This window comes from Mytilus trossulus, chromosome 10, assembly GCF_036588685.1.
Source record: "Mytilus trossulus isolate FHL-02 chromosome 10, PNRI_Mtr1.1.1.hap1, whole genome shotgun sequence".
In the NCBI taxonomy this organism is placed as follows: Eukaryota; Metazoa; Mollusca; class Bivalvia; order Mytilida; family Mytilidae; genus Mytilus; species Mytilus trossulus.
The window spans coordinates 9,054,963-9,073,507 of NC_086382.1; the positions used below are offsets into that span (position 1 = coordinate 9,054,963).

Here is an 18,545-nt window from a genome sequence, read left to right on the forward strand (position 1 = left end):
TATGAGGTATAGATAATTGACTTGGTATATGGCATAACATATGGTAAAGAGGCGTGACATATGGTATAGCCAAGTGCATTGATATGAGGTATAGATAATTGACTAAGTATATGGCATAACATATGGCAAAGAGGCGTGACATATGGTATAGCCAAGTGCATTAATATGAGGTATAGATAATTGACTTGGTATATGGCATAACATATGGCAAAGAGGCGTGACATATGGTATAGCCAAGTGCATTGATATGAGGTATAGATAAATGACTAGGTATATGGCATAACATATGGTAAAGAGGCCAGACATATGGTACAGCCAAGTGCATTGATATGAGGCATAGATAATTGACTTGGTAAATGGCATAACATATGGTAAAGAGGCGTGACAAATGGTATAGCTAAGTGCATTGGTATGAGGCATAAATAATTGACTTGAAATATGGCATAAAATATGGTAAAGAGGCATGACATATGGTATAGCCAAGTGCATTGATATGAGGTATAGATAAATGACTTGGTATATGGCATAACATATGGTAAAGAGGCATGACATATGGTATAGCCAAGTGCATTGATATGAGGTATAGATAATTGACTTGGTATATGGCATAACATATGGTAAAGAGGCATGACATATGGTATAGCCAAGTGCATTGATATGAGGTATAGATAAATGACTTGGTATATGGCATAACATATGGTAAAGAGGTGTGACATATGGTATAGCCAAGTGCACTGATATGAGGTATAGAAAAATGACTTGGTATATGGCATAGCATATGGTAAATAGGCCAGACATATTGTATAGCCAAGTGCATTGATATGAGGCATGGATAATTGACTTGGTATATGGCATAACATATGGTAAAGAGGCCAGACATATGGTATAGCCAAGTGCATTAATATGAGGTATAGATAATTGACTTTAGGCGGTCTCACTAATTAGCGACAAGAAGAATTTTAGTGACAAGAAGCGTCAAGAAGCGACAAGAAGAATAATTAAGCGATAAGAAGCGACAAGAAGACTATTTAGCGACAAGAAAACATTTTTTTTATTGAGATTACTTATTCCAAATAAATATTGAAAAAATATGTAAAAGAAAACAAATTTAGCGACAAGAAAGTTAGTATTCTACAGTCAGGGGCGTTACTTAAACAAGTAACTTTTTTTTATTTACTTATATAGGTAATTTTTGTTTTTAAAAAATATAAAAGAACTCAATAGAGTTATTTTATATTTCAATAAAAGCAGGGACTAAATGTAGTTTTTATGAATTTTTACATCATTTTATATCATAAATTTAAGAATTTGTAAGATTTGAGAGGAGAATAGACATAAAGGGTTACTTTAAAAATAATGACAAAAATGTTACTTGAATAAGTAACTTTGTATATCTTTGAAAGAATTAGTAATCACACTTATTTTAGGAACATATGTAATTGTTTTGGGTTACAAATTATAAATAACATCAAGTCTTAATTGATTCATAAGTTTCTATCTATTTATATCTGTCTACCTTCAAGATTTTGAAGGAAAACGGTATTTTAATAGTCACAAGAGACCAATCTTTGACCAAGAAGCGTCGATATCAAAGATAAGTGCGTCAGAAAAGCAATTAGTGTTTCAGAAGAATTGGATTTTATATTTCATGGGAAATATAACCAGATGTCTGCAAAATTTGTTAAAACTAGTAAAATTTGTATAATTGGTCACCTATAAAAATAATATTTAGAAAAGTTACTTATATAAGTAATTTTTTAAATATCCTCGTTTTCAACATTACTAATGTAGGTAGTTTTAAGAGTTACTTGTTTAAGTAATGCCCCTGACTGTTCTATATATCAATAAATATATAGAAAAAGTCATTTTTAATTTATTATTTATTATGTGCATTACAGCAAGATTACGTTAACCCTGTTGTATTATGATATTAATCAAGTTTACTTGTGTTTTTGAAAAATAGCATATTTATCTTATAATTTGTTTTAAAACTTTCTTCGTACAGTATATAATAAACTTGCAGCATGCATTATTTGTGCATCATTGTCTAGAAAATACTTTACACAAATTTTTAAATACAATGCACTAAAATCAAAAAAAGAAAAAACATAATTAAAATGTGAATTTTTTTTATCATTTTATTTTGTGTATTGCCTCATTAAACGATATTTATCATGTTTATGCATAGTTAAGTGCCAGTCTCTGTAAGAATCAGGCAATTTAGGTAAACATTAAAACATGATTAGAAAAAAACCACCGAAGTAATCATGCTATTTAATACTAACCATCATCCTGAGTTAAAAAGTATTAGTCTTTCGTTTGTGTGTGTCTGGTAATATCAAATAACTTGGTTAGAGCATTGGTTAGAATGATAGCAAATTAAAGAGTTATCTGCCCTTATTCGTTAATTTCTAGTGCATTACAACCAAATTGTATCTCCTATAAACAGAACTGAAAACGCAAATGAATGTTAATTTTGTGCGTAACTACATATTATGAACTAAAATCAATGTAAAATTGGGTGGGTTTTTTTGGTCATGTTTTCACCACTGCCTGATTCTAAGGCAGACTGGCACTTAAATGTTGATTGAAGAATAGAGATAATACATGAAAATTTTGAGTTTTCAACAGATGTTCACTATTTTACAATGATTGTATATTCTGGCGCATGTAATTGTTTAGTCTGACGCGTGTACAAAGTTCAAGGTGTTAATTGGACTTTTATTGTAGGAAGTACACCACTAATTCATGGTCCCATTGCTTTCTATGTTAAATTCCTCCGTTTCAAGCAGGCACACCTCTTTTATTTTAAGTTCAAATAAAGTGGCAAGCATTGCATTTCAAAGCAACACTTTATGGTGTCTTGTACTGAAAAAATCATCATACCTTACATGGCATATAAGAAAGAACTGGTTCCCGGAACTTCAGATGTACCAAAACAGGTACTTCAGATCTGACAAACAGACAAAATGTACCCTCTTTTCTAAATTTGGTGCAGTTTTTTTAATATTCAAAATTAAAAGTCCAAAAGTATTCTACAATGATCACCAGTCCTTTAGCTTTCATTTGATACCAAAAATACCAAAATATTCTACATATTTTGCAAGTTACACTCATGCGTAGGAACTATTTTGTGTTAAATATGTACTACTTTCTGGTATGTGATTTCTGGCAGGGCCTGAATTAGTGGTGTTACACCTGTAGCAATAAAACAAGGGACACGCGCCTCTATATCCATCTTCATTCATTTACTCATACTCAAACTTTGCTGAAAACAGTACATACATTATCTTAAACAGATTCCTTATATTTAATAAAAACTACACAATCCCTTTCTTCCTTACAAATGTTTAATTTCTTCATCTATCAATAACTCTAAAAACAAATAATTTTATTACTGCCCATATATAAAAAAAAATAATTAATGCATATTTTTTAATATTAATTTGGAATAAGTAATTAATCTAAATAAAAAAAAAAAATTCTAGTCGCTAAATTGTTTTCTTGTCGCTTAATTATCCTTCTTGTCGCTTCTTGATGTTTTTTTCCCTTTATTAGTGAGACCCTATTTAGGCAAAAGGCTTGACATACGTATCGATAACTTGTTTGAAAATTTTATTATCACTAAACTAGTATATATTTGTTTAGGGGCCAGCTGAAGGACGCCTCCGGGTTCAGGAATTTCTCCATTGAAGACCTGTTGGTGACCTCTGCTGTTATTTTTTTCTATGGTCGGGTTCTTGTCTCTTTGGCACATTCCCCATTTCCATTCTCAATTTTAATAGACAAAAGGCTTGAATATGGTATAGACAAAGGGCTTGACCTACGATATAGACAAAAGGCTTGAATATGGTGTAGATAAAGAGCTTGACCTACGGTATAGACAAAAGGCTCAACCTATGGTATGGACAAATGATAGACCTATTATATGCACTGGGAATAGGTTTGGCGTATGACAATTTGCTTGACAAATGGTATAAAAATCACTTAAAATGTCATACATACAATTGACATTCCATATGGTATAAACTATTTACTTGACATATGACATGGATAATTGGTTTGACAAATGGTATTAACAATTTTCTTGACATATGGTATACATATAAAAAAACATTAAACATATCATACAGATAACTGGTATGACTTATGTTATCGACATTTGACTTAGCATATCCAAAAGATAATTGACTTGAAATATGGTATCTATGGCCAAGTGGCTTGATATTATGTATAGAAAATTGACTTGACATATGGTAAAGCGAAGTTGTGTGACAATAGGTTTAACAGGTGACCTGACATATGTGTAGCTTAATGGCACCAGATTATATAAAACCAGTTTTACTAGACATACGAGGGTCGTGTACTTTCATGATGAATAACTGTAAAAAAAAACTTAAATGACGTTAACGGTAATTTTATGTAGATGACGATAAAATGTACACTTTTTTAAGACGATTAAAAAGTCCAATGGTTTTGACGAATCACGTTAATTTTATTCCAAAAAAGGGGTTACTATAATAAGTGAGACCTCTGACAAATCACAATAAGGATATTTTTGGGAATCACGATAAAATTCAATCAATTTGACGCTATCAGTAGCTAAAATGACCGTTTGACGCCTGACGGTAAAGGGCATTTTTACCCTCACATATGTGTATCCAAATGGCTTCAGATTAAAAAGAGACAATTGACTTGACATCTGACAAGTGGTATAAATAATTATCTTGACATATGCTATGGTCTACATTGTATTTACCTGACATATGCTATAGACTTTTTACTTGACATATGATATAAACTATTGACTTGACATATGGTATAGACAATTGACTTGACATATGGTACGGATAAGGATTTGACATTAGGTATAGACTGTTAACTCGACATACGATAAAGACAATACTTTGACATTTGGTGTGGACAATTGTCTTGACATATGGTGTGGACAATTGACCTGACATACGGAATAGACAATAAGATTGACATATGTATATATGGTATTGGCATTTGATTTGACATAAGGTATGGACTATAGATTCACATGGGATATGGACAATGGAACTGACAATTAGTATTGACATTGACATATTGTTGAATCATTTGAATGACATTTGGAATAGACAATTGACTAGACATACTGTGTGAGCCAATGCTCCGTGTTGAAGACCGTACTTTGACCTATAATGGTTTACTTAAATTTTGACTTGGATGGCGTGTTGTCTCATTGGCACTCATATTACATCTTCTTATATCTAAATACAATTGATTTGAAATACGGTAAAGACAATTGACTTGATATATGGTAAGGATTATGGAATCAACATTATTTCTAAACAATTGACTTAACATACGGTAACGACAATTGACTTGACATATGGATGGACTATGGAATCGATAATATTTATGAACAATTGACTTGACATATGGTATAGCCAAGTGGCTAGAAAATTAGGTATTGACAACTGGCTTGGCATAAGATATGGACAATTGGTTTGACATAAGGTATAGATAATTGACTTGACATATGATATGGCCAAGAAGCATGACATTAGATAACATTAGATATAGACAACTGACATATGGTATAACCAAGTGCATTGATATGAGGTATAGATAACTGACTTGGTATATGGCATAGCATATGGTAAAGAGGCGTAACATATGGTATAGCCATTGCATTGATATGAGGTATAGATAATTGACTTGGTAAATTGCATAACATATGGTAAAGAGGCGTGACATATAGTATATCCAAGTGCATTGATATAAGACATAGATACTTGACTTGTTATATGGCATAACATATGGTAAAGAGGCGTGACATATGGTTTAGCCATGTTCATTGGTATGAGGTATAGAAAAATGACTTGGTATATGGCATAGCATATGATAAAGAGGCCAGACATATTGTATAGCCAAGTGCATTGATATGAGGCATGGATAATTGACTTGGTATATTGCATAACATATGGTAAAGAGGCCAGACATATGGTATAGCCAAGTGCATTGATATGAGGTCTAGATAATTGACTTAAGGCGGTCTCCCTTATAAGCGACAAGAAGAATTTTAGTGACAAGAAGCGTCAAGAAGCGACAAGAAGAATAATTAAGCGATAAGAAGCGACAAGAAGACTATTTAGCGACAAGAAAACATTTTTTTTTATTGAGATTACTTATTCCAAATAAATATTGAAAAAATATGCAAAAGAAAACAAATTTAGCGACAAGAAAGTTAGTATTCTACAGTCAGGGGCGTTACTTAAACAAGTAACTTTTTTTATTTACTTATATAGGTCATTTTTGTTTTTAAAAAATATAAAAGAACTCAATAGAGTTATTTTATATTTCAATAAAAGCAGGGACTAAATGTAGTTTTTATGAATTTTTACATCATTTTATATCATAAATTTAAGAATTTGTAAGATTTGAGAGGAGAATAGACATAAAGGGTTACTTTAAAAATTATGACACAAATGTTACTTGAATAAGTAACTTTGTATATCTTTGAAAGAATTAGTAATCACACTTATTTTAGGAACATATGTAATTGTTTTGGGTTACAAATTATAAATAACATCAAGTCTTAATTGATTCATAAGTTTCTATCTATTTATATCTGTCTACCTCCAAGATTTTGAAGGAAAACGGTATTTTAATAGTCCCAAGAGACCAATCTTTGACCAAGAAGCGTCGATATCAAAGATAAGTGCGTCAGAAAAGCAATTAGTGTTTCAGAAGAATTGGATTTTATATTTCATGGGAAATATAACCAGATGTCTGCAAAAATTTGTTAAAACTAGTAAAATTTGTATAATTGGTCACCTATAAAAATAATATTTAGAAAAGTTACTTATATAAGTAATTTTTTAAATATCCTCGTTTTCAACATTACTAATGTAGGTAGTTTTAAGAGTTACTTGTTTAAGTAATGCCCCTGACTGTTCTATATATCAATAAATATATAGAAAAAGTCATTTTTAATTTATTATTTATTATGTGTATTACAGCAAGATTACGTTAACCCTGTTGTATTATGATATTAATCAAGTTTACTTGTGTTTTAGAAAAATAGCATATTTATCTTATAATTTGTTTTAAAACTTTCTTCGTACAGTATATAATAAACTTGCAGCATGCATTATTTGTGCATCATTGTCTAGAAAATACTTTACACAAATTTTTAAATACAATGAACTGAAATCAAAAAAGAAAAAAACATAATTAAAATGTGAAATTTTTTTTTCATTTTATTTTGTGTATTGCCTCATTAAACGATATTTATCATGTTTATGCATAGTTAAGTGCCAGTCTCTCTAAGAATCAGGCAATTTAGGTAAACATTAAAACATGATTAGAAAAAACCCACCGAGGTAATCATGCTATTTAATACTAACCATCATCCTGAGTTAAAGAGTATTAGTCTTTCGTTTGTGTGTGTCTGGTAATATCAAATAACTTGGTTAGAAAATTGGTTAGAATGATAGCAAATTAAAGAGTTATCTGCCCTTATTCGTTAATTTATAGTGCATTACAACCAAATTGTATCTCCTACAAACAGAACAGAAAACGCAAATGAATGTTAATTTTGTGCGTAACTACATATTATGAACTAAAATCAATGTAAAATTGGGTGGGTTTTTTTGGTCATGTTTTCACCACTGCCTGATTCTAAGGCAGACTGGCACTTAAATGTTGATTGAAGAATAGAGATAATACATGAAAATTTTGAGTTTTCAACAGATGTTCACTATTTTACAATGATTGTATATTCTGGCGCATGTAATTGTTTAGTCTGACGCGTGTACAAAGTTCAAGGTGTTAATTGGACTTTTATTGTAGGAAGTACACCACTAATTCATGGTCCCATTGCTTTCTATGTTAAATTCCTCCGTTTCAAGCAGGCACACCTCTTTTATTTTAAGTTCAAATAAAGTGGCAAGCATTGCATTTCAAAGCAACACTTTATGGTGTCTTGTACTGAAAACATCAACATACCTTACATGACATATAAGAAAGAACTGGTTCCCGGAACTTCAGATGTACCAAAACAGGTACTTCAGATCTGACAAACAGACAAAATGTACCCTCTTTTTTAAATTTGGTGCAGTTTTTTTTAATATTCAAAATTAAAAGTCCAAAAGTGTTCTACAATGATCACCAGTCCTTCAGCTTTCATTTGATACCAAAAATACCGAAATATTCTACATAAGTTACACTCATGCGTAGGAACTATTTTGTTTTAAATATGTACTACTTTCTGGTATGTGCTTTCTGGCCGGGCCTGAATTAGTGGTGTTACACCTGTAGCAATAAAACAAGGGACACGCGCCTCTATATCCATCTTTATTCATTTACTCATACTCAAACTTTGCTGAAAACAGTACATACATTATCTTAAACAGATTCCTTATATTTAATAAAAACTACACAATCCCTTTCTTCCTTACAAATGTTTAATTTCTTCATCTATCAATAACTCTAAAAACAAATCATTTTATTACTGCCCATATATAAAAAAAAAAAATTAATGCATATTTTTTAATATTAATTTGGAATAAGTAATTAATCTTAATAAAAAAAAATTCTTAGTCGCTAAATTGTTTTCTTGTCGCTTAATTATTCTTCTTGTCGCTTCTTGATGTTTTTTTCCCTTTATTAGTGAGACCCTATTTAGGCAAAAGGCTTGACATACGTATCGATAACTTGTTTGAAAATTTCATTATCACTAAACTAGTATATATTTGTTTAGGGGCCAGCTGAAGGACGCTTCCGGATTCAGGAATTTCTCTCTACACTGAAGACCTGTTGGTGACCTCTGCTGTTATTTTTTTCTATGGTCGGGTTCTTGTCTCTTTGGCACATTCCCCATTTCCATTCTCAATTTTAATAGACAAAAGGCTTGAATATGGTATAGACAAAGGGCTTGACCTACGATATAGACAAAAGGCTTGAATATGGTGTAGATAAAGAGCTTGACCTACGGTATAGACAAAAGGCTCAACCTATGGTATGGACAAAGGATAGACCTATTATATGCACTGGGAATAGGTTTGGCATATGACAATTTGCTTGACAAATGGTATAAAAATCACTTAAAATGTCATACATACAATTGACATTCCATATGGTATAAACTATTTACTTGACATATGACATGGATAATTGGTTTGACAAATGGTATGAACAATTTTCTTGACATATGGTATACATATTAAACAAACATTAAACATATCATACAGATAACTGGTATGACTTATGTTATCGACATTTGACTTAACATATCAAAAAGATAATTGACTTGAAATATGGTATCTATGGCCAAGTGGCTTGATATTATGTATAGAAAATTGACTTGACATATGGTAAAGCCAAGTTGTGTGACAATAGGTTTAACAGGTGACCTGACATATGTGTAGCTAAATGGCACCAGATTATATAAAACCAGTTTTACTAGACATACGAGGGTCGTTATGCGTGTACTTTCATGATGAATAACTGTAAAAAAAAATCTTAAATGAAGTTAACGGTAATTTTATGTAGATGACGATAAAATGTACACTTTTTTAAGACGATTAAAAAGTCCAATGATTTTGACGAATCACGTTAATTTTATTCCAAAAAAGGGGTTACTATAATAAGTGAGACCTCTGACAAATCACAATAGGGATATTTTTGGGAATCACGATAAAATTCAATCAATTTGACGCTATCAGTAGCTAAAATGACCGTTTGACGCCTGACGGTAAAGGGCATTTTTACCCTCACATATGTGTATCCAAATGGCTTCAGATTAAAAAGAGACAATTGACTTGACATCTGACAAGTGGTTTAAATAATTAACTTGACATATGCCATGGTCTACATTGTATTTACCTGACATATGCTATAGACTTTTTACTTGACATATGATATAAACTATTGACTTGACATATGGTAGAGAAAATTGACTTGACATATGGTACGGATAAGGATTTGACATTAGGTATAGACTGTTAACTCGACATACGATAAAGACAATACTTTGACATTTGGTGTGGACAATTGTCTTGACATATGGTCTTGACAATTGACTTGACATACGGAATAGACAATAAGATTGACATATTTATATATGGTATTGGCATTTAATTTGACATAGGGTATGGACTATAGATTCACATGGGATATGGACAATGGAACTGACAATTAGTATTGACATTGACATATTGTTGAAACATTTGAATGACATATGGAATAGACAATTGACTAGACATACTGTGTGAGCCAATGCTCCGTGTTGAAGACCGTACTTTGACCTATAATGGTTTACTTAAATTTTGACTTGGATGGAGTGTTGTCTCATTGGCACTCATATCACATCTTCTTATATCTAAATACAATTGATTTGAAATACGGTAAAGACAATTGACTTGATATATGGTAAGGATTATGGAATCAACATTATTTATAAACAATTGACTTAACATACGGTAACGACAATTGACTTGACATATGGATGGACTATGGAATCGATAATATTTATAAACAATTGACTTGACATATGGTATAGCCAATTGGTTAGAAAATTAGGTATTGATAACTGGCTTGGCATAAGATATGGACAATTGGTTCGACATAAGGTATAGATAATTGACTTGACATATGCTATGGCCAAGTAGCATGACATTAGATAACATTAGATATAGACAACTGACATATGGTATAACCAAGTGCATTGATATGAGGTATAGATAACTGACTTGGTATATGGCATAGCATATGGTAAAGAGGCGTAACATATGGTATAGCCATTGCATTGATATGAGGTATAGATAATTGACTTGGTAAATTGCATAACATATGGTAAAGAGTCGTGACATATAGTATATCCAAGTGCATTGATATAAGACATACATGTAGATACTTGACATATGCTATGGCCAAGTAGCATGACATTAGATAACATTAGATATAGACAACTGACATATGGTATAACCAAGTGCATTGATATGAGGTATAGATTCTTGACTTGGTTTATGGCATAACATATGGTAAAGAGGCGTGACATATGGTATAGCCAAGTACTTTGGTATGAGGTATAGATACTTGACTTGGTACATGGCATAACATATGGTAAAGACATATGATTTGATGTAGGGTAAGACAATTGACTTGACATTAGTATAGCCAAGTGCATTGATATGAGGTATAGATAACTGACTTGGTATATTGCATAACATATGGTAAAGAGGCGTGACATATGGTATAGCCAAGTACATTGATATGAGGTATAGATAATTGACTTGGTATATGTCATAACATATGATAAAGAGGCGTGACAAATGGTATAGCCAAGTGCATTGATATGAGGTATATATAATTGAATTGGTATTTGACATAACATATGGTAAAGAGGCGTGACATATGGTATAGTCAAGTGCATTGATATGAGGTATAGATAATTGACTTGGTATATGGCATAACATATGGGAAAGAGGCGTGACATATGGTACAACCAAGTGCATTGATATGAGGTATAGATAATTGATTTGGTATATGGCATAACATTTGGTAAAGAGGCATGACATATGGTATAGCCAAGTGCATTCATATGAGATATAGATAATTGACTTGGTATATTGCATAACATATGGTAAAGAGGCGTGACATAAGGTAGAGCCAAGTGCATTGATATGAGGTTTAGATAATTGACTTTGTATATGTCATAACATATGGTAAAGAGGCCTGACATATGGTATAGCCAAGTACTTTGATATGAGGTATTGATACTTGACTTGGTATATGACATAACATATGGTCTAGCCAAGTGCATTGATATGAGGTATACACAATTGACTTGGTATAAGACATAACATATGGTAAAGAGGCGTGACATACGGTAAATGCCAAGTGCATTGATATGAGGTATAGATAATTGACTTGGTATATGGCATAACATATGGCAAAGAGGCGTGACATATGGTATAGCCAAGTGCATTGATATGAGGTATAGATAATTGACTGCTATATGGCATAACATATAGTTAAGAGGGGTCAATATGGTATACCCGAGTGCATTGATATGAGGTTTAGATAATTGACTTTGTATATGTCATAACATATGGTAAAGAGGCCTGACATATGGTATAGCCAAGTACTTTGATATGAGGTATTGATACTTGACTTGGTATATGACATAACATATGGTATAGCCAAGTGCATTGATGTGAGGTTTACACAATTGACTTGGTATAAGACATAACATATGGTAAAGAGGCGTGACATACGGTAAATGCCAAGTGCATTGATATGAGGTATAGATAATTGCCTTGGTATATGGCATAACATATGGCAAAGAGGCGTGACATATGGTATAGCCAAGTGCATTGATATGAGGTATAGATAATTGACTGCTATATGGCATAACATATAGTTAAGAGGCGTCAATATGGTATACCCGAGTGCATTGATATGAGGGTTTGATACTTGACTTGGTATATGTCATAACATATGGTAAAGAGACGTGACATATGGTAAAGCCAAGTTCATTGATATGAGGTATAGATAATTGACTTGGTATATGGCATAACATATGGTAAAGACATATGATTTGATGTAGGGTAAGACAATTGACTTGACATATGGTATAGCCAAGTGCATTGATATGAGGTATAGATAATTGACTTGGTATATTGCATAACATATGGTAAAGAGGCGTGACATATGGTATAGCCAAGTCCATTGATATGAGGTATAGATAATTGACTTGTATATGGCATAACATATGGTAAAGAGGCGTGACAAATGGTATAGCCAAGTGCATTGATATGAGGTATATATAATTGAATTGGTATTTGACATAACATATGGTAAAGAGGCGTGACATATGGTATAGTCAAGTGCGTTGATATGAGGTATAGATAATTGACTTGGTATATGGCATAACATATGGTAAAGAGGCGTGAAATATGGAATAGCCAAGTGCATTGATATGAGGTATAGATAATTGATTTGGTATATGGCATAACATATGGTAAAGAGGCATGACATATGGTAGAGCCAAGTACATTGATATGAGGTATAGATCATTGACTTGGTATATGACATAACATATGGTAAAGACATATGATTTGATGTGTGGTAAGATGGTAAGACAATTGACTTGACATATGGCATTGACAATTGACCTGACATAAAGTATGGACTATTGATTTAATATATCATGATTTGGTATGACCTTTTTAATTGACACATGTTAAGGACTATGGAATTACCCGATTAACTCCACTTAGCTGATCTTATTTGTAACATAAAAAAAAAAAAACATTGAGGGTTTTTGTTTGCAGTCATAGAATCATCAACTTCAGAGCATAAGGCATCTTTACTACAGAAACAAAATAATTCAGCTCTTTAATCTTGTTAATATCCTTGTAAAAGCTAAGTTGAGTCTATCTTTCTTGTTTGCATTGCTAAATATCTAAATGCCTTTCCTGTTTTGATTTATGCCTGGAACATGTTCAGCTAAACTATCTTAAATACGCTGAGAATGATTCTTGCAAGAACAAAATTCAATTTCTAATATTATTTCGTAGTATTATTTTCACCTCCTAATATTTATGATAAATCCAACATACAGTGACGTAATCAGGTAATATTTTCAAAATTTTACTGGATTAAAAAATAGATAACATGGAAAATATAGAAGAACTTCAAAAAGCTGTTTGTATAAGGACCCCTGAATAACCACTATAGTACTACCTTATATCGTCTTGTAATACTATTATAATATATACCTCTTATGTTCCATGGTATTGGGTCTTTTAACATCTCTGTGACTTTTGAGTGTTCCATTTGTAAATCACTATGGGAATTCTTCAGATCTATCAGACTTTTGGTAGTGCTTGAGTGTTCTGTTTGCAATGTACTGTGGGAATCTTGCAAATCTCTAAGATTTTCCCTGATGGTTGAGTTTTCAATGTCCATTGTTCGTCTAAGTTCCTTCATTTCTTCCTGTGATTGTTTGATTTCCAGCATAATTTCCTGGTTAGACTGATCTAAAATTTTCAACTTTAGCTCTTGACACTCTTGATTCATTGGCACACCACCCAATCGACTTACAGCCTGTAAATAAATATTTCAAAGAGTTACAATAAACAGAGCTGCAATCTTTATAGATAAGTAGTAATTATTTTGGGTCAGGTATAGATTTTAAATATATTATGATGAAAATAACCTCAGGAAATATATGTACCAGGATGATAATTTAAAAAATATGCCAACATTTGAGTCAATTAATTGCAATTGTGACAAATTTATAATAAGATGATGTCTTTGCACTAAATCTACTGGATGATTTGTACTGATTGATATCTTAGTCTGGGAAGCACGATATATTTCATGTATTAGTTTATTAGTATAAGTTGTCATTAACTGTATGTACTTTTCGATAGGTGCTTTTTTTCTTTACTCTTACCAGATTTTCTTTGTGTCGTTGAGTCAAGCCCTTTTCAAATTATTTCAAATTTTTATTTGAAGTTTGATGTTATGTTATTCTGTTACATACATTACATGGTTGTTCGTTTTTTACCATGGCGTTGTCAGTTTTTTTCGACTTATGAGTTTGAAAGTCCCTTCGGTATCTTTTGCCTCTCTTTTATACTACTGTCACAGGTTTGAGATGGGTTGAGTGCCCACTAACATGTTTAACAATACCACAATCTGTACATGTTTATCCCAAATCAAGAGCCGTCAATTCATTGGTTTTCTGTGATTGCTGTCTACAACTTTGTTTTTCGTTTGTTGTTTCATTAATAAATTGGGTTGTTTGTTTCTATTTAACATTGTGTTCACCATGCCTTGTCTTTTTATATTTTACTTTATGATGTGGGTTTTGCTCATTGCTGAAATTGTACAGACCTATAGTTGCTAGGTACCACATTATACAACAATATTATTTTTATTAAAAATGTACTTACATCTACCACATTTCTCCATGCTGTATTGAAATAACATGTTGCCATAGTGTTACTATCATGATGAGCTAGTATATTTCTGTACCATTTAATCCTGGCAAGATCAGATCCTGGAGTTGTCTCCCCTGGTAGTGGTAGATAGTCAAATCCATTGATTGGAGGAGTGACAGATGTCAAGTTTCTGATCAAACAGATCAGCAATGTTACATCAAAACCTTTGGAATCAGGTACACCTGTATCAACAGAAGACATTGAACGCCAACGGTCATACATATCCTTAAATACAGAATTCGCCAGGGTAAATAAATGCATATACAAATTTTATGAAATCCAAAACCTTGCTGCAAAACAGTGTTAGTTCATTTTATTATATGTATTTGAGTTATTCCCCTTTGAACAGAAATCTATCTATCTATCTATCTATCTATCTATCTATCTATCTATCTATCTATCTATCTATCTATCTATCTATCTATCTATCTATCTATCTATCTATCTCTCTCTCTCTCTCTCTCTCTCTCTCTCTCTCTCTCTCTCTCTCTCTCTCTCTCTCTCTCTCTCCTGTCTGGCTGGCTGGTTGGCTGATTGTCTGTCTGTCTGTCTGTCTGTCTGTCTGTCTGTCTGTCTGTCTGTCTGTCTGTCTGTCCTTTTACAGACGTATAAAAAAGACTGGTCAAACTAGACATCATTCCATCTCTGTTGGCCCTATAAATTACAGGTTACTATTTGACTATTAAAGATGTTTGTAATGTTTGATAACTTTTTACACCACTGGGTCGTTGCCACTGATAGTGGACGTTTCGTCCCCGAGAGTATCACCAGCCCAGTAGTCAATACTTAGATGTTGACATGAATGTCAATAATGATGTCATTTATGTAAATTTCATGTTTACAATACTTTGACTTTATCGAAAAAAAAAAGGATTTTCTTATCCAAAGTATATATTACCTTAGCCGTTTTTGGCACAATATTTTTGAATTTTGAATGCTCAATGCTCTGCACCTTGTAGTTGTTTAGCTTTTTAAATATTTTGATATGAGCGTCACTGATGAGTTTTGTGTAGACGAAACGTGCGTCTGGCGTACTTAATTATAATCCTGGTACCTTTGATAACTATTAGTGGTTGAATTTCATAGAGCAGGTTAATAGTGATATTACACCGGATGCACATTACCCTTAATTTTAGAACTATAATATATAAAAGAAAGAAAAAAAAACACTTAAAGACACAGGTTATTTGGTGTAACTTTTGTATCTAGCCAGAATTATGACCTTTAAATTGTTGGGACTTTGTACTGTATCTGTATTTACTAGCTTAAATATTTCTTGAGTTTACCTATACATCAGTCCCTTTTTTTACAGTAAATATTCTTATCATGTAGAAATCTGTACGTCAGTAGTCCTTTGACCAAAAAAATATATCAGATTGAATTATTTGATAAGTTTATAAGTTTGCTTTGGTGGAGTAATATCTCCACATATAATTACTCACAAGGGAACAGAACTACAATGACAATGATCAGCATCAGGCTCCGTGTGGTAAAAAAATGTCTTGAAGCTGATATCACATATAATTACTTCGTGAAAATAGAACTATGCCAATTGTATGGGATCATGGAAAAAGAAATAAGGAAGATGGCTTGGTACATAAAAACGTTCGATCCCGCTGCAGTTGTTTGCACCTGTTCAAGTCAGGAATCTAATGTTCAGTTGTTGTCGTTTGTTGAAGTAGTTCATAAGTGTTTCTCGTTTCTCGTTTTGTTTATTATTGCTTGATGTTCGGCATGTTCGGTGTGAGCCAAAAGCTCCGTATCGAAGACCGTACATTGACCTATAATTAAGGGTTTAGTTTTATACCACATCTCCCTTGATCTTTATAAAGATAATTTCTGCAACAAATTTTAAGAACTACAACAACTATGATCAACATTAGCATCAGCCTCAGTTTTCGTGTGGAAAAATATGTGTATGGTTAGCTAATATGAAGCACTTGTTTTAACTCCTAAGTTATTTCATATTCTCGTTATGTGCTGAGAATGATTTTCTTCTATGTTTTTTTGTATTTAAAGTGTTATGTTTGGCCTAGAAAGTTGAACACACATTAAGCCACAACCTCTAGTGTTGGTTAATAGAACTATCAAATATAAACTTTGAGATCATAACAGTTTTCAAGGTATAGCTTATACATGGTTTTTTTCGTTTCTCGTTTTTTTTATTTCATATAGATTAAACCTTTGGTTTTCCCGTTTGAATGGCTTTACTTTAGTAATTTTGGGGCCCTTTATAGCTTGTTGTTCGGTGTGAGCCAATGCTACGTGTTGAAGACCGTACATTGACCTATAATGGTTTACTTTTTTAAATTGTTATTTGGATGGAGAGTTGTCTCACTGGCACTCATACCACATCTTCCTATATCTATGTACCTTAAGACATGACGTTGTCGACTGAAACAAAAGTTTTTGACCTTAAACGTTGACCTAGGAAGTCGTACAAACATTATGCCACACACTCTGGTGTTGGTTAATACATATGCCAAGTATAAAGTATAAAATTATAACGGTACTCAAGATATAGAGCGGACTGATTACTAAAGCGTAACCCAATACAAGGCGGGGCCGTAATAATTCCATTGCCATCACAACCCAGCATGACAGGGTCACAAGTGGAGCAAGATTAGCTTACCTTTGAAAAGAATATTCTATATATCAACCCCTGTAAAACACTTACTTTAACCCCTGTGATGTTTTGCATACTGCTGTTTATTTCTTAGCTAATTAATTTGTTTTGTCGTGGTATTGTCAGTTTGTCTTTGATTTATGTTGTTGGATACCTATAAGCAAAATGTGGCCACAACATCTGTTTCTTAATCAGATTACCAATTAACAAATCTAAACGAAAGCAGAACTACATTAGTGTACACATTTATAACACGTACCATTTGTTGGAAACAAAAGATTCCACTGAGCCTGGTTTATGATTCTCTTTTTAAACAAGCCATTCAGAGTGTGGTAGTTTTTGTTCAGTGTCGAAGGTAGATATGTAGGTGGAAATTCTTTGTCAAAGAAAATACGGACTGCTCTTGGTGACACTCCTTTCAATAACAAGGCTAATCTGATATAATTTTCTTCTTCGTCCGAAAGAGGTGCCATAATTCAAGAAATCCTTCCGTTTTTCAGTAGCAATTTATGTCATTTTTACTTTATGGTTCATGTAATACTGAAAAAAAGATATTAGTTCATGACATATCATTTTTTCATAAATAATGTATATAAGGTTTGTTGATGGTTTCTCTTGGATACAAATTACAGGTTCAAGAGGTCTGTTTGTCTTTTTTTTTTTTTATAGCAAACTAGAATTTCAGATTTGCGACAATAAAAAAAATAAGATATACGACAGTCAGCACAATAAATGAACATTGAAAAGGTAAAAGCGCAGATTGTTACGTTGAAAAAACATTGTCATCAAATATCAATCGATTATCTATATGATATGACTTTATATTTCAAGAGCGTTATGCTTTTATAGTTTGAGTAATTCGCTGCTTCTATATTTTATAACATTTTTTTTAATGCGATCATAACAAAATAGAA

At 32.3% G+C, this 18,545-nt stretch overlaps 1 protein-coding gene across 1 annotated transcript in view; it reads right to left on the reverse strand.

Annotated features, from left to right (window-relative positions):
• The window catches only part of LOC134687673 (serine/threonine-protein phosphatase 6 regulatory ankyrin repeat subunit B-like), a 40,120-nt gene extending 22,016 nt beyond the window's left edge, over nt 1–18,104 (reverse strand). The window contains exons 1-3 of the mRNA XM_063548130.1: nt 17,891–18,104; nt 14,958–15,187; nt 13,776–14,103 (exon numbers count right to left, since the gene is read on the reverse strand). Of these exons, the coding sequence (XP_063404200.1) occupies nt 13,776–14,103; nt 14,958–15,187; nt 17,891–18,104 (772 nt within the window). The remainder of the gene's footprint in view (nt 1–13,775; nt 14,104–14,957; nt 15,188–17,890) is intronic.
• Between the last annotated feature and the right edge of the window lie 441 nt (nt 18,105–18,545).